Source organism: Ammospiza nelsoni, chromosome 1, assembly GCF_027579445.1.
Source record: "Ammospiza nelsoni isolate bAmmNel1 chromosome 1, bAmmNel1.pri, whole genome shotgun sequence".
Taxonomy (NCBI): Eukaryota; Metazoa; Chordata; class Aves; order Passeriformes; family Passerellidae; genus Ammospiza; species Ammospiza nelsoni.
Window position 1 is genome coordinate 155,130,175 of NC_080633.1, and position 19,739 is coordinate 155,149,913.

At 51.6% G+C, this 19,739-nt stretch overlaps 3 protein-coding genes across 3 annotated transcripts in view; all 3 read right to left on the reverse strand.

Moving 5' to 3' along the window:
* The window catches only part of LOC132078984 (NAD(P)(+)--arginine ADP-ribosyltransferase 2-like), a 348,971-nt gene that overhangs the window by 302,400 nt on the left and 26,832 nt on the right, over window positions 1-19,739 (reverse strand). The window lies entirely within an intron of this gene.
* On the reverse strand, window positions 2,007-4,871 carry LOC132078183 (NAD(P)(+)--arginine ADP-ribosyltransferase 2-like). The gene is made up of 3 exons (XM_059480195.1): window positions 4,836-4,871; window positions 3,299-4,074; window positions 2,007-2,883 (listed from the first exon to the last, which is right to left on the reverse strand). The coding sequence occupies exons 2-3, from the start codon at window positions 4,038-4,040 to the stop codon at window positions 2,798-2,800; spliced, it is 828 nt and encodes a 275-aa protein (XP_059336178.1). The 5' UTR covers window positions 4,041-4,074; window positions 4,836-4,871; the 3' UTR covers window positions 2,007-2,797.
* Window positions 7,071-8,803, reverse strand: LOC132077343 (erythroblast NAD(P)(+)--arginine ADP-ribosyltransferase-like). The gene is made up of 2 exons (XM_059478977.1): window positions 8,059-8,803; window positions 7,071-7,153 (listed from the first exon to the last, which is right to left on the reverse strand). The coding sequence occupies exons 1-2, from the start codon at window positions 8,801-8,803 to the stop codon at window positions 7,071-7,073; spliced, it is 828 nt and encodes a 275-aa protein (XP_059334960.1).

The following is a 19,739-nucleotide window of genomic DNA, read 5'->3' on the forward strand; positions in this document are numbered from 1 at the left end:
GCCCCAGCCCCCTCAGGCAGAGCAGGGTCAGTTCGCTGGGGGAAGGAGTGGCCCTTTCCCTCTGGGATGGACTCCATGGGTTGGGATGGAGCCAGGGGGGAACCTGGGGAGGGGGAGACACCCCTGGGGGCTCCTGTCCTGGCACTGGGAGGAACTGGGGGTGCTGGGAGGGAGCCTGATCCAGAGGAACCGAGCTGAGCCTGTGCTCGGGAATTACACAGAACTGGGACCCAGCTGGAGGAAATGATCCTGTTACTGAAGAAATGCAGATCTAAGGAGGATGATCCCCAGGGAACTGAAGCCTGGAATTCCAGGAATCCCGGGAATTCCCAGCCCAGCCTCCCTCTGGGGTTGCTGCCAGGCCTGGGGATGTCCTGCAGCTGAGCCTGGGACAGCTCACCTGGGGCTAGAATGGCTCAGCCTGGAGGGCTGGAATGACTCATCCTGGAGCACAGCCAGCAGCTGTTTCTGGGGATGTTGGAATGCTGGGATGCCGTGTCTAAAACAGCTGGGGTTTTGGGATGCAGAGATTTGGGGATGCTGTGCCTGCAGCACCTGGGGTTTGGGATATAGGGATTTGGGATCCTGTGCTACAGCAGTTGGGATTTTGGGAAATAGGGATTTTGGGATGCTGGGATTTTGGGATGCAGGGATTTGGGGATGCTGTACAGCAGTTGGGATTTTGGGATGTAGGGATTTCAGAATGCTGTGCTACAGCAGCTGGGATTTGGGGATTCCATGTCTACAGCAGCTGGGGTTTGGGATGCTGGGATGCCGTGTCTAGAGCAGCTGGGGTTTTGGGATGCAGGGATTTGGGGTTGCCAGGTCTGCAGTAACGGGTTTTGGGATATAGGGATTTGGAGGTGCTGTGCTACAGCAGCTGGGATTTGGGATGCAGGGATATGGAGATGCTAGGGCTTTGGAGATGGTGGGATTTTGGGATGTGGGGATTTTGTTGTCAAGGGAAGACATCCCAAAAATGCGGGGTTTAAGCACGGGAGAACCTGTGCGCCCAGCGGGCAGCCGGGACAGCCTGCCCTGCTCGTTCATCAGGGTGGGGAACTGACCCAAATGCACCTGTCCAGGACCTGAAAGAACCGAGCAGGGAAGCAACCAAATCCTTCTGGCAGTGGAAGCACTAAGAGCTTGGAGCTGTTGTCACACTGATCCATCAAATACATTTATGGACGAGATCCATACCAACATTCTCCTTCTGTCCCAGGGAAGAGGTGGCTGCCCTATCCCTGGCCATGTCCCAGGCCAGACAGGGCAGGGCCTGGAGCAGCCTGGCCCAGGGGAAGGTGTCCCTGCCCATGGCAGGGCTGGCACCGGATGAACTTTAAGGTCGGTCCATCCCAAACCATTGCAGAGCCCCCGGGGCCGGGATGGGGCAGGTGCTCGGCAGTGCCAGCAGCTCGTGCTGCCGCCTGCTGTTGGCACCCGGAACTGCAGCTGGGAGTGGTGCATGTGCAGTGCTGCTGATTTCCAGCTCTCGCTGCTGCCCTCCTGTGGACAATTCGTGAACTACAATCCCAGGAGATGTGCGGGTAAAGAGGGAAAATCCCTGATTTGAATGAAAAAAGTTTCCTGAGCAAAACAGCCCGTTTTTTCCATAAATAAATGGGCCGTGCTGCCTCTATCCCCATTTATCTATTTTATTTCTCACCCTTCTTCATTCTGTTTGCCTCCCAGCGCTTCTTACCTCAAATCAGAAAGTTTGGAACTGTCCCCGAACTGATTATTCATTCTTTTTTAATTGTGCTGAACAGCCCCCACTAGCTCCCTCAGCCCTTCCTTGTGCTTCAGACCCTTCCCCAGCTCCATCCCGTCCCTGGACATGCTCCAGCCCCTTCAGGTCCTTTCTGAGAGGCTGCAGTGTACGAGGAAAAAGGGAGGAACATTTTTCCAACACTTCTTTGAAGATCCAGCTTTGAAAAATAAAGCTTTGAGTTGCCTCTAACAAAAACTCCAGGAACTGCTTTATTTTAGGAAATGAGGCGCTCTGCAGGAAAGGCATTATAGAAGCTGTAGCAGATACATCAGGTGAGCCAGAAGCAAAGTTTGGTAAACTATTGATACACCAGGCAAGCAAGGATCAAATTTCTGATAAACATTTGATACACCAGGTGAGCAAGGATCAAGTTTTTGATACATTTCTTATACAGCATGTGAGCAAGCAGCCTATTGATGCAACAGGCGAGGCAGCCAAGGAGCGCTAGGAGGTGGCCGTGGCATTGCCACTCCCAAACCCCTCTATTGGGAAGAGCCCAAGTAGCCCCAGGCACTGCCCAATCTCTGCTGTCCTGTGCTGTTCTGGCTGCTCCAGCCCCCTGTGCTGGCCTTGCTGCCCTGGCATTGCTCCCTCACTGGGCAGCTCTCGGAGGGGCTTTTCCAGGATGGACACCTTGGTACAGTGACCATGGTGGCCACAGAGGCCATGGTGGCTGCAGTGACCTTGGTCACCTTGGAAACCACACTGGCCACGGTGGCCTCAGTAGTTACAGTGGTTACCACAGTAGCCACAGTGGGCATGGTGACATCATGGGTCACTGTGGGCACAATGGCCATGCTGACCATGGTGGTTCAAATGCCCAGAGTGGCCAGATTGGTCATAGAAGCCACAGTGGCCGTAGTGGTAATAATGGCCACAGTGGTCACACGGGACAAAGAGACCATAGTGGTCATAATGGCCTCGGTAGCCTTGGTGGCCTCAGTTCCCTGGGGGTCCTTGTGGCCTTCATGCTCATGTTGGCCACAATGGCCCCCAGGGCCACAGTGACTTTGGTGGCCTCGTGGCTTACAGGGTTCCAATGGCCACTGCCATGGCCATGGTTGCCAGGAGAAGCCCCCCAAGGTGGGGGGAGTTCCTATGGAGGCTCCTACCTGTGGGGACAAAGAGAGTGGTCGGGGGGATCATGGGATGAGAGGGTCAGTTGGGTCAGGAGGGCCATGGGGAAAGGGACAGGGGTAAGGGGGGACCCTGAGGTTGTGAGATCAGAGGGGGCCATAATGAGCCCTTTCCTCTGTGCCCAACCATGGGTGACCTTGTTGTCCCAACTCAAGTAGGTGTTCCCAGCACTGGATGTCCCTGTTCCCCTCACCTGCCACTGGGTGTCCCCAACCCCGGTGCCCAAACAATGCTGTCCCTGTCCCTGTCCCCAGATCTGGGTGTCCTGCCTCCCAGCCACAGTGTGTGTCCCTGTCCCCTCTGGGCCATGGGTGTCCCCATCACCGTGTGTCCTTGTCCCCAACCCTCACTGAGTGTCCCCATCCCCCCAGGTTGTTCCCAAGATGTCACCTCGCAGCCACTCGCAGTTGTAGTTGCTGGAGTTCCCGGTGGAGCGAAGCACAATCTGCACCTTCTTCCTTTCCCTGGTGACTTTGGTGACTTCAAAGGTCTCGAAGGGTGGGATCAGCACCTCCTTCTCACTTTGATTGAAGGAGAACTTCTGGATGTCGGCGCCGTGGCACGTGTGCACCTCAAACATTGTGACATTCCCATAACCCTGGGCCACTGTTTTGTCCAACGATGATGAAGCAAATTGACCAAAGCGGACTTTATCACCAGGTGTCACATTGAACTGGACCGGCCTCACCTCACGGAACACATCTGGACACTCATGAGGGTGTCTCAGCTTCTGGAGGGCCTGGGTCAGCAGGAAATGCAGCGTTTTGAAGTGGAAGTTGTCCTGGTATTCCTGGTGGGAGCGCCCAGCCTCGCGCATGGCCGGGTTGAGCTGCTTGTGCACGTCCCCCATCGTGTAGGCCATGAGGGCGATGGCCTGGTCATTGGTCAGAGGGGATGAAGAGGAGCCCCGCTTCTGCCACTCGGCCCTGGCCTTCACCCAGGCCTGGGAAAACTCCTTGTTCTCCTGGAACTCAGAGTCATTGAGGGCTGGCAAGGCCTCAGTCATGGCAGGGCCACAGTTGAGGTACTGGTCATCAAAGGAGTTCTGGGCCATGTCCAGAAGCACCACCTTGAAGGCCGCAGTGGCCACGGTCATTGTCAGCAGTGCCAGGGTGTGGGCCAGGGGGGCCATGGAGAAGACAGGCCATAGGGACCAGTGTGGGACACTGGGGGACATAGAGGGGACACAGAGGACAGACTGTGTGACACAGGGAAGACATTAGGGGATACCAGGGGATGCTGGAAGGACACTGCTGGGCACCAGGAGACACTGATGGGACAGAGGGGGATGCTGAGGGACATGGAGGGACATGGGGAGGCTTCCTTGGGGAGGGGTTGGGGAGGGAGAGTGGGGTCAGCCCAGGGAGGGGGTCACCCTGGCCAGGAGATCCCAGTATGTTTCCTGGGACCCTGATCCTGGGGTCACTCATGGGGGCCCTGGTGTCCTCCAGTCCCCCCCAGGGACCCCAGTCCCACTCCCATAGTTTTGAGCCATTCCCCTGGGGTCCCCTCAGCCCCCCCAAGACCCCAATCCAAACCTGGGGTCGCTCTCTGAACCTCCAGTGTCCCTCTCACCCCATCCCGAGACCCCAACCCCACTCCCAATCTAGCGTCCCCTTTGGGGTTGTTGGAAATGATACACACCAGGACCCCAACCCAAATCCCAGGATCACTCCCTGCCCCCTGCAGAGTCCTCCAGCCCTCCCAGGGCCCCAGTCACACTCCCAGTTCCCCCCTGCTGCCCCCCGGAGCCCTATGAACACCAATCCCATGTCCCCCAGCATCCCCCATCTTCCTGAAGGACTCCAACCCCGCATCACATTCTCCCCCAGGGTCCCCCCCAGTACCCCCAGGGTCCCAGTCCAGATGTCAATGTCCCCTCTCTCCCCCTCCAAGTGTCCCTTGGAGTGCCCCCAGCCCCTGATACCAAAATCAGCTGGAGTGAAGTCCCTGATGGAAATGGAGGTATCAAAACTCCAGAATTCTTGATCAGCTCAGACTCACAGCAGATCTCTCCTGGTCCTGCAGCTCAGTAGGGCTTTGCCACTTCTATCCACTGTAATTATAAATATTTATTAAAATGGGCTTCTTAGCCAATACAAAACCAGCACATTTCCTGTAAATAAGTGCCATGGCTCCGCCTCTCTCTTCTTTTATTTTTCTGGAGAAATCCTAAGAAGCCATCTGGAGGTCATTTTCAATAATTGTCCCAATATTCCAGACGTCGTCGCGCAAACTTCCGCTTTTGGGTGGCGCCGTTCCTTCTGTGTCACAGAGCTTGTAAAAAACCCCTCTGGAGTTCCCCATTTTCTCTTTCTCCACTGCTTTCAGCCATGTTTATTGTCCCCTGTAAATACTTATATGTCCTTTCCTCATTTTTGCCAGTCAGACTTTAAGCTCTGCCCAGCACCTTCAGTATGTGGGGAAAAGCCACACTATGAAAAGCCCAGGGTCCTCAAAGCAGTCTTGAAACTTGATTCAAATAAAGGGACAGAGTTTCCACAGCCATAGCCCCTGTGGAGTTTCTCTATCGAGGATTCAGAGGGCACAACCTCCTTTTATCTCAAACTGCCAGCTACACATTGCCCTCTCCCTTTCCCCATTGGCTGAGGTACAGGAAGGTGCACCTGTCACAAACCTCCTACCCCATATCCTCCTTCAAGCTGTCATTTTCTCCCAAGGTTCAGAAGTTCAGGCTGTCAGGGTGATGGAATAGGCTGTGTGGGGACCCATTACTCTTATTAGCCAAAAATTCAGGACTACCAACTTTCTGGTCAAACCACCAGGATACTGTGACAAACCACATGTCTTCTTGTGTAGACGTATCAAGGAACCATTTTGAAGACACTGACAACAATTCCTCCTAAAGACCTCCAGTGCTCTGAGTCATTTTTCAAAGACATCATGACCCATCTTTCCTATAAAATCCTTCCCTGTGGGCATGGTGATGCCTTGGCACAGGCTGCCCAGAGAAGCTGTGGGTGCCCCATCCCTGGCTGTGTCCCAGGCCAAGTTGGACAGGGCCTGGAGCAGCCTGGCCCAGGGCAAGATGTCCCTGCCCATGGCAGGGCTGGCACAGGACGGGCTTTAAGGTCGCTCCATCCCAAACCATTGCAGAGCCCCCAGGGCCAGGATGGGGCGGGGCGGGCGCTCGGCAGTGCCAGCAGCTCGTGCTGCCGCCTGCTGTTGGCACCCGGAACTGTAGCTGGGGGCGATGCATGAGCAGTGCTGCTGATTTCCGTGCTAGCTGCTGCCCTCTGGTGGGCAATTCCCAAACTGCAACCGCCAGAATCCCCAAATCCCAGAATGGGTCAGGCTGGAAGGACCCAGAGTGGGCACCTGGCCCAACTTCCCAGCTCAGGCAGCGTCATCCCTGAGCACAGGATTGAGTCCAGAGCAGCCCAGAACTGGACACGGCACTGGGCAGAGCTGAACACAGCTCTCCTGATGTGCCTCACTGGGCATGACAGAGGGGCATGATCACTCCCTGACTTCCTGGACCCACTATTTCCAACATCTCCTGGATCCCTCCTGGCCCCAGGCCACACAGCCAGCTCCACTGGTCACCCACTCCCACGTCCTTCTCCAGAGCTGCCCCAGCAGGTCCCCACCAGCCAGGATGGGCACTGGAGACAATCCTTCCCCAGGGACATGACCTGCCCTTGCCCTCTTGAACTCCTCAGTTTCCAGCTGTTAAGAGCCCCTGAAGTGCAGGATGTGGAAGGATGCTCTGCTTGGAATGTAGCCAAGGGACAATGCCCCATTTGTGGCCATTGGGGCTGCATTGAGAGGGGTCTGCTGCAGATTTTGGTAAAACTCACCGCTCACCAAGTGAGGGTGGATCATCAGTGGTGGGCTTGGCTGCTCATCATCTGACCCTGGGAATGACCAGTCCTCACTCAGACAGAGATTCCTCTCCCCAGTTCCTGCTTATAATGAAACATGCGTGAGGTTCCTCTTTTGGGAAGGGGATGCTTCCCAAGGATCCTCATCGAGGTTGAGAGAAAAGGACATTCCCATGAGTGTTGTCTGGGGAGTGACCTGGAACCCTGCTTAAGAATGGTCACTTTTTGCTGGCTTTGTCAGAATTATTTAATAGAATTGCTTTGCACAATGGCCTTGGTGTGCACAGTGGCCAGAGTGGCTGTGGTAGACTTGTGGCTCAGGGTGTCTTGGTGATCAAGGTGGTCACAGTGGCCTTGGTGGTTATAGTGACCATGGTGGCCAGATTGGCTGTGGTGGCCGCTGTGACCACAGTGACAGTGGTGGTTCCAGTGTTGTCATGGTGGCAACAGGTGGCAATGTGGTCATTGTGGCAGTGGTGGCCTTGGTAGCCTTGATGGCCTCATTTCTCTGGGGGTCCAGGCAGTTTTGGTGATCATGGTGGCCATGGTTGCCACAGTAACCACAGTAACCTTGGTGACCTTGGTGGCCTCATGGCTCAGATGATCCTAGTGGCCACTGCCAGGGCAGCAGTTGTCAAGAGGAGTCCTCCAACGTGAAAGGAAGCCCTGGGGACGCTCCTACCTGGGGCAGAAAAGGGGCAAAATGGGAGTTGAATAGGGGAGTAGGGGGTAATTTATGGCCATAATGGGGGGTTGGGTATGAAAGGAGAGATGGGGGCCATGAGGTGACAGGTGACAGCGTGTTGAGGGGGGGCATGGGGGGGTACATGGGCCAGGGAAGTCAGGGGAGTCATGGTGGGCTTAGAGGTGACAGGGTTCAGGGGTATTCAGGGAAGCCATGGAGGGTTACAGGGGGTTACAGGGTTTCAGGGAGTGGCATGGGGAATCCTGGCCCACCCGTGTTCTGTACACAGGGCCCATCCCCACAGCACTGCCTTTAGTAAGGAGGGACATGGTTGGTACCCTCAGGGTCCCTGTCTCTGTCCCTGTCCCTTGTCCCCTGGCACGGATGTTCCTGTCCGTGTTCCCTCCCAGAATTGGGGATCCCCATCCCTGTTCCCTGTCATGTGAGTTCCTGTCCCTGTGCCCACAATGGGTGTCCCCAGACTTGGTGTCCCCAGCCCAGGGTATCCTTGTCCCACCACACACTCTGTGTCCCTGTCCCCCATCCCCACTGAGTGTCATTGTCCCCTGTGCCTTATCATGGCTGTCCCCATTCCCCCTGGCTGTCCCCTGCGGTGTCACCTCGCAGCCACTCGCAGTTGTATTTGCTGTAGGTCCCGGTGGAGTGGAGCTGGATCTGTGTCTTGTCCCCTTCCCGGGTGTATTGGGTGACCTTGAAGGTCTCAAAGGGTGGGATCAGCACCACCTTCTCTTCCAGATATTTGCTGTAAAACTGGATTTCCACGCCATGGCACGTGTGCACCTCGAGCATAGTGGCATTGGAGCAATCGCCAATTGGTTTGCTCAGGAACATTGGCACGAATAGACCAAAACGGACGGTGTCACCACGCTGTGCCTCAAACCGGGTGTTACACACCTTCAGGAACGCGTCCTGACACTGCCCTTTCTGAGTGTCCCTCAGCGTGGCCAGGGCATCAGTCAGCAGGAAATGCAGCGTTTTGAAGTGGAAGTTGTCTCTGTATTCCTGGCTGGAGCGCCCGGCCACACGCATGGCCTCATTGAACATGCGGCTGAAGCGTCTCATTGAGAAGGCCATGATGGCGGTGGCCTGGTCTGGGGACAGAGGGGACACAGGGGGCCCCCGACTCTGCCACTCAGCTGCAGCCTTTACCCAGACCTCAGCAAACTTCTCGTTCTGCTCAAACTCGGAGTTGTTGAGGGCTGGCAATGCCTCAGTCATGGCAGGGCCACAGCCCTGGTACTGGTCATCAAATGAACCTTGGGCCATGTCCAGGGGGATCACATCAACAGCCATGGTGGCCATGGCCATTGACAGCAATGCCAGGATCTGAGCCAAGGGGGCCATGAAGAGGAGAGGCCACAGCGACCAGAGTGGGACACTGGGGGACACAGAGGGGACATGGGGGAGACACGGGGAGGATTCATCAGTGAGGGACTGGGCAGGGGAGTGAGGTCAGCCCAGGGGGAAAGGAGGCACTCCTGGCCAGCAGACCCCTGGGCATGTCTGGGGTTTCCTGATCCTGAATCCTGGGGTTACTTGTGCCTCCCCAATGTCCCACAGCCATAGGTACCCCAATCCCACAGTACCATGCCCCCCAGAAGCCCAATCCTACTCCCATGACTACAAGTCCAATCAGCCCCCCCAGTAGCCCAACCCAAATCCTGGGGTCACTCCCTGAGTCCCCCATTGTCCCCCTCGGACCATCTCCAGACTCCACTCCCACTCCCAGTCCCCAATTTCTTCAGTGTCACCCCAGAACCTCAGCACAAATCCTGGCATCACCTCCTGCCCCCAAAGTGTCTCCCAGGCCCCCCATGACCCCAATCCCACTCCCACCATCTCCCCTCAATTTTCCCCAGAGCAGCCCATGACCCCAGTCCCAGTCCTGTGACTCTCCCAGTGTACTCACAGGACAGCAATCCCAATCCCTATCCCTATCCCACGGTCACATCTCCCCCCATTCCCCCACACCCTAGGGGTCCCCTGAAGTCCCCCCAGCCCCTGATACTGAAATCAGCCGGAGTGAACTCCCTGGTGGAACTGGAGGTATCAGAAAGCTGGAATTCCTTATCAGCCCGGACTCACAGTAGATCTCTCTTGGTCCTGCACTCAGGCCGTCTTTGCCACATGTAATTTATTCAGCAAATTTATAAATATTCATTAAAATGGGCCTCCTAGCCAATACAGAAACATCACTTCTCTTGTAAATAATTTGCATGGCTCCGCCTCTCTCAGGAAATCCTCTTTATTGTCCTAAACAATAAGTAAGAAGCCATTTCAAAGAATGCCCCAATACCACACATAACCTCACCTCAAACTTTCAGTTTCGAGAGGTACTGCTCCTTCTGTGTTACAGACCTTGTCAAAAACCACACTAGAGTTCCTTTTCATCTTTTTTCCACTGCTTAGAGAAAACGTCCTAAGCAGGCAAAAAATCTGAAAATCTTTAAAGAGATGGGCAGAGAGCAGGAGGAATAGAGAGGTCATAGGCTCTATTTTTTGGGGGGTACAAATACCATCTAGAGCCTGGGATAATTTTAAAATTGGGTTTCCAAGAAGAAGAAGAATTGGAAATACTCCAAAAATTTATAGTGTAAGCAAAAGCACTGTAAAAGTAACAGGAACAAAAGGAAAGAGTTTCACAGTTCCTGTCATAAAAAGATGTAGTAATTGAAGGAGAAACTAAAATTTAGATGGAGGATGTCTCATTAGTGCCTGGGGCAGATAGCAACTTATTAAGAAAAGGCTTACAGAAAAATAATAGAGGCTATACCACAAGAAGGGAAAATGACAACTAAAGATTTAAAATTAGGCCAAGAGAATGAACGAAAACTTCAACAAGGAGGTTTGGGCTGGGAAGGAAATAGGGGATACAATTGAGGCTGTATTATCCATAAGGGTTACAACTGAGAGAGAAGATCGTCCCATATGTGTAAGTCAGTACCTCATATCTTTAGAAGGATGGGAAAATTTGAAGCTGGTAATAAAAAAAAAAAAACTTACAAGAGATGAGACATTAGAACTTCATATGTCTTCTCATAATACCCCTATTCTCCCAGTAAAGAAGTCCAATAGAAACTATTTTTTTTGTAGAAACCAAAGTTAAAATTAGAGAAGCTACTATATAACTTTTGAATTTTCTGGGGGGAAAAGGATTAAGGGTATCAAACGCAAACTGTAATTTGTAGAACCAGAGGTAAAATATCATAGATATTTAATAAATACAGGTAGCTGGAAACTCAACCATGAGAGAATTGCAGGAATTTTTTCCCTTCTCCCTCCCTCTTCAAAGAGGGAGATCAGAAAACTACTTAGATTATTGAAATATTACAGATTGTGGATTGAGGGGTACACACAGGCAGTAAAATTTGTGTATGAAAAATTGACAGAAGGAGATGATATAAAACAGACCAAGGAAGATACAGTTAAACTAAAAGAGGTGAAGTTAAAAATAGCCTAAGTACCAGCTTTAAGCTTACCCTTGTTAGAAAAATCCTTTATCATTTATACATAAATACAGAAAATTGAGTAGCTCAAAAAATTTTAATTCAGGAGGGAGGAATAGTAAAAAAAAAAAAAAGAGTAGCTTATATATCAAAGATGTTAGACCCAGTAAGCCACAGCTAGCCAGTATGTATTTAAGCTGTAACAGCTACTGCAATTCTAGTCAAAGAAAGTTGTAAGCTTACTTTTGGAAGTAAACTAGTTGTGTGTACACCTTGTACTGTCTAAGGTGTGTTGAATCAAAGAAAAGAGAAAATGATAAGGAAATAAAAAGAGAGTAAGAAGGGAAGAAAGAGAGCAGTTGAAGTATGGGGATGGTTAGCAGACTCTGGTATGTTGAAATGTGAAGACATCTTGGTGCTAGAAGAGAGCAGAAGTGTGAATGTGTTTTTTTTTTTTTTGCATGAAAGGCAGGAAAGTGTCCTAACACATGGTTGTTAAGAGCTGAACTGGGATCCAGAAAGGGTTTAGCAGAACGTGCCCTCCTTGAAGAGAAAGAGGATAAGTCGACTAAAAAAGGAAAAAGAATGTCAGGAGCACCTGGGGACGCCAAGTTTGGGGTTGTCAAGGTTGGGAGGTGTCTGACTGCTCCCTATGAGCGGCAGGGTCTCCGGGACTGTGGCAGGGACCGATCCATGGAGGTGACCCGCTGCGGTGCTGGCAGCAGAGGACACAGGTTTGCGGCCAGGAGCGGGCTGGCTCCGTGGTGGAACTGCCGGGGGGCTCCCAGACTGTCGGGGTCCCGAGTCCAGGATGGCAGCGTGGGCCCGGTAAGTGGGCTGAGAGAGAGAGAGGGAAAGAAAAAGAGAGAGAAGAAGAGAGAGAGAAGGAAAGAGAAAGAGAGAGAAGAAGAGAGAGAGAAGGAAAGAGAAAGAGAGAGAAGAAGAGAGAGAGAAGGAAAGAGAAAGAGAGAGAAGAGAGAGAGAAGGAAAGAGAAAGAGAGAGAAGAAGAGGGGCAAAAGGGACCCCACGGTCCCCATGCCCGTGGCTGTTCTCCCCTACTCCTGCCCTGCAGCCAAGTGGCAGCAGCTGGGGAAGGTCAAAGAACAGCATTGACAGCAATGTTGTGAAAAAGAGGGGGTGGGGGGCCAACACTAAAAAGATAAAATCAAAGCAGAGATTGCTGACTCTCCAAAGCTCACAAAGTGGTTTATTTTTTAAAGTAAGGGGTTTTTTTTGCATTTTGTTTGCTGCCAAGAAGAAGAGGCATTTGTTCTGAAGAGTAGGTCTGTAAGACTAAAACAGTTAAATGGTGCCCAAAAAGTAAAAAGCCATAGTTGTGATTCATCTCATGTAAAAATTGGCCTTTCTTATTTAACTGACTGTAACTCACAGATAGAAGAATTTGCCTCTGCAGCTATTAGCACAACTGGATATAAGAAGAAGAGGCTGCTGTGGAGAAAGCTTTTAGCTAAACCCAGAAAGTTTGGAAGAAAAGAGAATGGTAAAAGTTAATGCAGTATTATCTTTCTTTTATTACTATGCTATTAAGAAGTTCTTTCCAGGTACTACTGAAGCAACAATCAGAATCACGGAAAGAGGGTGGATTCATGCCAGCAGAATCAAAGGACTTAGGAAGGAATCTGAGGAATGGACTATCACATTTAAACGTGGTGATACCAAACTGACTTTCCAATGGGGACTGAGTGGTAATGGTTTAGGAAAACCCAAATGATCCAAGGAATGTACAAAGAATAACACCGAATTAAGAAATAAGGCAACTCCTATATCACTGGTTTTAAGCACTGCCTCAATAAAACATCTCCTTGGGGAAGGAATACTTCACATAGAAGGATCAAGACTGTTTTTATATTCTGACCTTAGCCTGTGAATTGTACAGGGAAGAAGGGAAATTACCATTTCTATCAGTACCATGCTGTAAACTTTGATTCATCTTGATACTGGACATGCTAGCTGGGTTATAAGTAAATGCTTGAATTGTGAGAATAATTAGCATTGGAGTTCACAAAATTTATGCTCTTGTTGCAAGAAATGTTAAAGTAATAATTTTGTTTTGTAGATGGGAATTATTAGTGCCTGTTGAATGGGAGATACCTGAGGAATGGTGGGAGACCACAGTTAAAGGGTGTCAAACACAATTTGCCTGGAAATTAGTTAGAGAAAGTAACAAGGAAATAGAGGGAAAGACCAGATTGGCCTCTGTATTTCACCACCGAGAAGATCAAATACACCTGCTGTGGGTTGCAACCTCACAGGCACGGGAGGTGGGAGTATAAGCCAGACTGGACCTCTGTTATTCCTGTTTCTGGCACTCATTTGTTGTCTCTTCCATTTCGGGATACCAGCAAGATCATGTCACAAATGCTACAGAAAGCATCACATGGAAAGAAACCAAAATTCCTCTTTTATTACACACACCTATGTCAACAGCCACTGTTATAACACATCCAAATTAAGAACCTGTAGGCAAAATGGAGAAAATTATTGGATTACAAGAAACTTAGGAAGAAGTGGTAATAGATTTGGAATTGAATGTCTAAAAGGAGAGAGATGGATTTGTTTTACATTTAAAGATACAGTTCAGGATTCGGTAAAAAAAACCTAGTAAACAAAAAGGTAAAACCAGCACAGCAATTTAATTCTGTATTGACCCCAAATTATCTGTTGAGTCATATTACAAGGCTCCAAGCAATTACAGAAATGATAACAAAAACAGCCACCCAGGCATTAGCATTAATATCAAGTCAGCAAAGCCAAACAAAAACTGTAGGGTATCAGAATAGATTTGCTTTGGACTATTTATTGGCTAAAGAAAGGGGTGTTTGTGGAAAGTTTAATATATCAGATTGTTGAAAATTGATGACCACAGAAAAGTCATTCTAGAAAAAGCAAAAAAAACAAAGGAAAAAATACTTATAATAACCCAGGTACCAGTCCAAAAATTAGAAAACAACATTAAAACCTAGCTGGCGGGGTAATATATTACAAGAAATTAAGATTTTTCATTTTATGTGTTACAACTGTTTTTGATATTTCTTGTTTGTGTAATCCCCTGTTTTAATTTGCCAGCATAGTTCAGAAGATGCAAGTAGACAAGAAATATTGCTCCAGCCAAATGATTTACAAAGAAAAAGAGTGGGAGTTGTGAAAAGTGCATATTTTATGATTGGCTTTTTGCAAATATTCAAATGAATATTATATGTGTTGTGTTAGAAAGTTGTGCCATGTTAATTTTCTTAAGTAGTGTGTTAAATATAGTTTTAGGTTATAACAAAATGTTAAAATAGAAACTATGCTAAGATACTTTTTTTTCTAAAGAAAGGACTCACACTGAGATAGCAGTTACAGGACACCTAAATCTTTAAGAGAAAAAGAATTTATTGCTCCATTATCAGAAGAAATGAACTTCTTCCCTCCTTGCTTGGGCAGGATGCTGCGTTAGGATTCAGAGGAAGAAGCTGACACTGCCCAGACAGAATCCTGTGTTTGAATGGAATTTATGAATCATGGATGAGGTATCTGAATATGCAACAGGCTGTTGCTGTTAAGGGTTAATCCTCTGTTAACGTGGGTCCTTTTTCAGGCTTATTTTGCCCAGAAAAGGTACCCAGACTGTCCATAACTCTTTGTTTCTATTGTCTCATCCAATTGTCCAAATTCAAATTGTCCAAATTATTATTACTCTAATTGTATTACTATTTTTATAACAATTTTATTACTTTTAAAATTTTAAAAACAAGTGATTGGTGTTTTTCACATACTACGAGCTGGGCGAGGACACCATCCGCCAGGCCTTCACCCCCTTTGGGCCCATCAAGAGCATCGACATGTCCTGGGACTCCGTCACCATGAAGCACAAGGTGGGACAGGGCTGCCAGGAGGTTCCCTGCCTGCAGCATGGGGTGCAACCAGAGGAGCTTTACGGTGTTGTCCCACCGAAACCCTGGTGGGATTGCCTGGGTCTGGGAAAGAGGGGAGGGGTGGAATTCCTTGGGGGCAGCAAGAGCTGGTGGTGCTGATGCCCAGTGATGAGGGGTTTTGGGGTCTTCTGCAAGGACATTTCTTTCAGCCATGTGTCTTAAACACAAAATGAGCAGCTTTGCAGAATTCTGGAAGGAATTCTTCCCTGTGAGGGTGGGCAGGCCCTGGCACAGGCTGCCCAGAGAAGCTGTGGCTGCCCCATCCCTGGAAGTGTCCAAAGTCAGGCTGGATGGGGTTTGCAGTAACCTGGTCTAGTGGAAGGTGTGGAACTGGATGGGCTCTAAGGTCCCTACAACCCAAACCTTTCCATGATTCCATTATACCCAGCCCTCAAGGAGCATCCTCCTCTCTTCAAGGCTTGCCAGATGCAGCCAGGAGAGGAAAGGTCCTCTGTCCCTGTGAAGAACAGGCTCCTTTTACCGCTGGGATTGAACGTTTGCAGCTCCCTGATCTGCTTATGGCAGGATTCTGTGGTGGGAGCTGGGGGTGTTTGGGGTGAAGTGCATAGAATCAGAATCCACAGCATCTCTGAGCTTGGGGGCACCCACAGCACCTCTGAGCTCACAGGCACCCACAGCATCTCTGAGCTCACCCACAGCACGTTTGAGCTCACCCACAGCATGTCTGAGCTCACCCACAGCACATCTGATCTCTCCCACAGCACCTCTGAGCTCTCCCACAGCACCTCTGAGCTCAGGGGCACCCACAGCACCTCTGAGCTCTCCCACAGCACCTCTGAGCTCACAGGCACCCACAGCACCTCTGAGCTGTCCCATAGCACTTCTGAGCTCACCCACAGCACCTCTGAGCTCTCCCAGAGCACCTCTGAGCTCAACCACAGCGCATCTGAGCTCAGGGCACCTGCAGGTTCCTCTGAGCTCAGGGGACTCAGGGGCACCTGGCCTTGCTCTTCAGGATTAATTTACCTGGGCCTGGAGTGCCAGGACATGTAAATGGTTTCCCACTGCCAGGGTCAGGGTTAGGTGGGATATTGGGAAGGAATCCTTCCCAGTATTCCATATATAATCATATAATATCCCAATAATGAAGAGTGTTAGTCCCTGGCACAGGGTGCCCAGGGAAGCTGTGGCTGCCCCATCCCAAGGCTGGACGGGGCTTGGAGCCCCCTGGGATGGTGGAAGGTGTCCCTGCCTGTGGCAGGGGCTGGGACAGGATGGGGTCTTGGTCTCTCCATCCCAAACCATCCTGGCATTCCCTGATCTTCCCCAAGTCCCTTGGAGGGCTCAGAGCAGGCCCTGGTGAGGTGTCTCTGACTGAACTCTGGTGTCACTGAATCAAACCCCGGTGGCCTTTGGGCTGGAAGGGTGGCACTGGCTCAGGCCAGGCCAGTCTGTCCCAAGAACCAAGTTTACCCTTGTCCCACAACATCCCATAGAGGGGAGAGTCCTGTGCAGAATCCCAGAGGAGCCCCCAGTCTGGTGACAGGGTGGGCATTGGTTGGACTCAATGGTCTTGGAGGTCTTTTCCCACCTGAATTGATTCTGTGAATCCCTGAGGTGTTGATCGAACAGAAACAGAAGCCTCTCAGCTTCTCATTTTAGCAAAAGGATTTTTCATAAAATATCATGGCTGCAGTGCCTGCAGTGGGTTTGGGGTTTGGGCTGTGCCCCGTGCGTGTCTCCAGCCCTTCACCCCCTCCTCTCCTCCCTCCCTGCAGTCCACGGTGATGGTGCTGCGGAACATGGTGGATCCCAAGGACATCGACGACGACCTGGAGGAAGAGGTGACGGAGGAGTGCGGCAAGTTCAGGGCCGTCAACAGGGTCATCATCTACCAGGAGAAGCAGGGAGAGAAGGAGGACACCGAGATAATCGTCAAGATCTTTGTGGAGTTCTCCATGGCCTCAGAGACTCACAAGGCCATCCAGGCGCTCAACGGGCACTGGTTCGCGGGCAGGAAGGTGGTGGCCAAGGTCTACGATCAGCAGAGGTTCGACAACAGCGACCTCTCGGCATGAACTCCGCCCCAGGGCTGGGGCTGGGCCTGGATCTGATTTGGGGCTGGGACTGGGCCTGGGCCTAGATCTGACCCTAGGCCTGGGGATGGGCCTGGGGCTGGGCCTGACTCTGATCCTGGGCCTGGGGCTGGGCCTGGATCTGATCCTGGGCCTGGGATGGGCTTGGATCTGGGGATGGGCCAGATCTGATCCTGAGGCTGGGCTGGGCTTGGATCTGGGGATTGGGATGGGCCTGACTCTGATCCCAGGGCTTGGCTGAGCTTGGCTTCTGGGAATCGGTCTATCTGTGATCCCAGGGCATGGCTGAGCTCAGATCCAGGGAATTGCCCAGCTTGGATCCAGGGAATTGGCCCAGCTCTGATCCCAGGGCTTAGCTAAGCCCTGCTCTGGGGCTGGCCCTGTCACCTCTGCCTCCCGGGGTTTTTGTAGCCATGTGTAAAGGACATTCCAGGACATTCCAGGGTGGGCACGGGGGTCTGGTGTCTGGGGAGTTGAGATAAAAACACAGAGAAAGCCGGTGTCACTTGTGTGTGTGTGTGACAGGGCTGGCACCACCTTGGCCCGGGCTGGCACGGGGCTGGCACTGCACTGGCACAGGGCTGACACCACCTTGGCCTGGACTGACGCGGGACTGGCGCTGCCCTGATACAGGGCTGGCACTGCACTGGCACCTCCTTGGCCTAGGCTGGCACAGGGCTAGCACCTTCTCGGCCCAGTTTGGCACCTCCTCGGCTCAGGCTGGCACCCTGAGGAGCAGGGCTGGCTGGCCCCAGGAGGTGCTGTGGATGCCCCTGCCCAGCCCCAGCCCCCTCAGGCAGAGCGGGGTCAGTTCGCTGGGGGCAGGAGCAGCCCTTTCCCTCTGAGATGGACCCCAGGGATTGGGATGGAGCCAAGGAGGAACCTGGGGAGGGGGAGACACCCCTGGGGGCTCCTGTCCTGGCACTGGTAGTCACCCCTGGGGGCTCCTGTCCTGGCACTGGGAGGAACTGGGGGTGCTGGGATGGAGCCCCAATCCAGAGGAACCGAGCTGAGCCTGTGCTCAGGAATCCCACAGAACTGGGACCCAGCTGGAGGAAATGATCCTGTTACTGAAGAAATGCAGATCTAAGGAGGATGATCTCCAGGGAACTGCAGCCGGGAATTTGGGGAATTCCCAGCCCATCCTCCCTCTGGGGTTGCTGCCAGGCCTGGGGATGTCCTGCAGCTGAGCCTGGGACAGCTCACCTGGGGCTGGAATGGCTCAGCCTGGACCGCAGCCAGCAGCTGTGTTCACAGCTGGGATGTTGGAATGCTGGGATGCCCTGTCTAAAAGAGCTGGGATTTGGGGAATGCAGGGATTTGGGGATGCTGTGCCTGCAGCAGTTGGGATAGAGGGATTTTGGGATGCTCTGTCTACAGCAGCTGGGGTTTGGGGATGCAGGGATTTGGGGATGCTGGAATATAGGAATGCAGGAATTTTTGGGGTGCTGTGCCTCCAGCAGCTGGGGTTTTGGGATACTGGGATGTTGGGATGCTGGGGTTTGGGGATGCAAGGATTTTGAGAAATAGGGATTTTGGGACGTTGTGCCTACAGCAGCTTTGGTGCTGTCTTTGGCAGCCCCAGGCTTTCAGGAGTAGCTGCAAAAATCACTGAGCAGCTCTGTTTGGGGCCATGTCAAAGGAGCCTCTGGTGTTTAGGGAAAACATCCCAAAAATGCATGGGTTAAGCATGGGAGCGCCGGTGTGCCCAGTAGGCAGCGCTGCTCACACCAGCAAGGGACAGCCTGCCCTGCTCGCTTGTCAGGGTGGGCCACGGACCCAAATCCACACCAAACCACCTGTCCAGCACCTGCAAGAACCACACAGGGAAGCAACCAAACCCTTCTGGCAGTGAAAGCACTGAGGGCTTGGAGCTCTTGTTACAAGAATCCATCAAATACATTTATGGACCAGATCCACACTGATGTTCACCTTCTGTCCTAGAGAAGCTGTGGCTGCCCCATCCCTGGCTGTGTCCAAGGCCAGGCTGAGTGGGGCCTGGAGCAGCCTGGCCCAGGGGAAGATGTCCCTGCCCATGGCAGGGCTGGCACAGGACGGGCTTTAAGGTTGCTCCATCCAAAACCATTGCAGAGCCCCCAGGGCCGGGATGGGGCGGGGTGGCCTCTCAGCAGCGCCAGCAGCTCGTGCTGCCGCCCGCTGTTGGCACCCAGAACTGCAGCTGGGAGTGGTGCAGGCACAGTGCTGCTGATTTCCTGCGCTCGCTGCTGCCCTCCTGTGGACAATTCCCAAACCACAACTCCAGGAGATGAGTGGGTAAAGAGGGAAAATCCCTGATTTGAAAGAAAAAAGTGTTTCCTGAGTGAAACATCAGGGATTTTTTTTCATAAATAAAAGGGTGGTACTGCCTCTGTCACCATTTATTTTATTGTTTATCCTTCTTCATTCTGCTTCTTTTTCTTTTTTTCCTCACAATGCTTCTTCTGTTGTGTTACCTCAAATCAGGAACTTTAGAACTGGCCCCAAACTGATTATTCATCCTTCTTAATTGCACTGAGCAGCCTCCACCAGCTACCTCAGCCCTTCCTGGTGCTCCAAACCCTTCCCCAGCCCCATCCCTTCCCTGGACACACTCCATCCCCTCCAGGTCCTTTGTGAGGGGCTGCAGTGAATGAGGAAAAAGGGAGGGAAATTTCTCCATCACCTTTTTGAAGATCGAGGTTTGAAAAATAAAGCTTTAATTTGCCTCTAACAGAAACTCCAGGAACTGCTTTATTTTAGGAAATGAGGCGCTCTGCAGGAAAGGCATTAAAGGAGCTGTAGTGGATACATCAGGTGAGCCAGCAGCAAATTTTGGTAAACTTTTAATAGACCAGGCAA

What these genes read in the sequence shown, in the direction of transcription:
- LOC132077343 (XM_059478977.1), bottom strand. Translation starts at nt 8,803, where the DNA reads ATGGCCCCCTTGGCTCAGATCCTGGCATTGCTGTCAATGGCCATGGCC. An exon ending in CAACTGCGAGTGGCTGCGAG is followed by an intron (nt 7,154 to 8,058) that starts GTGACACCGCAG and finishes CTGTGGTCACAG; the next exon opens with CGGCCACCACAGCCAATCTG.
- LOC132078183 (XM_059480195.1), bottom strand. Translation starts at nt 4,040, where the DNA reads ATGGCCCCCCTGGCCCACACCCTGGCACTGCTGACAATGACCGTGGCC. An exon ending in CAACTGCGAGTGGCTGCGAG is followed by an intron (nt 2,884 to 3,298) that starts GTGACATCTTGG and finishes TTGTCCCCACAG; the next exon opens with GTAGGAGCCTCCATAGGAAC.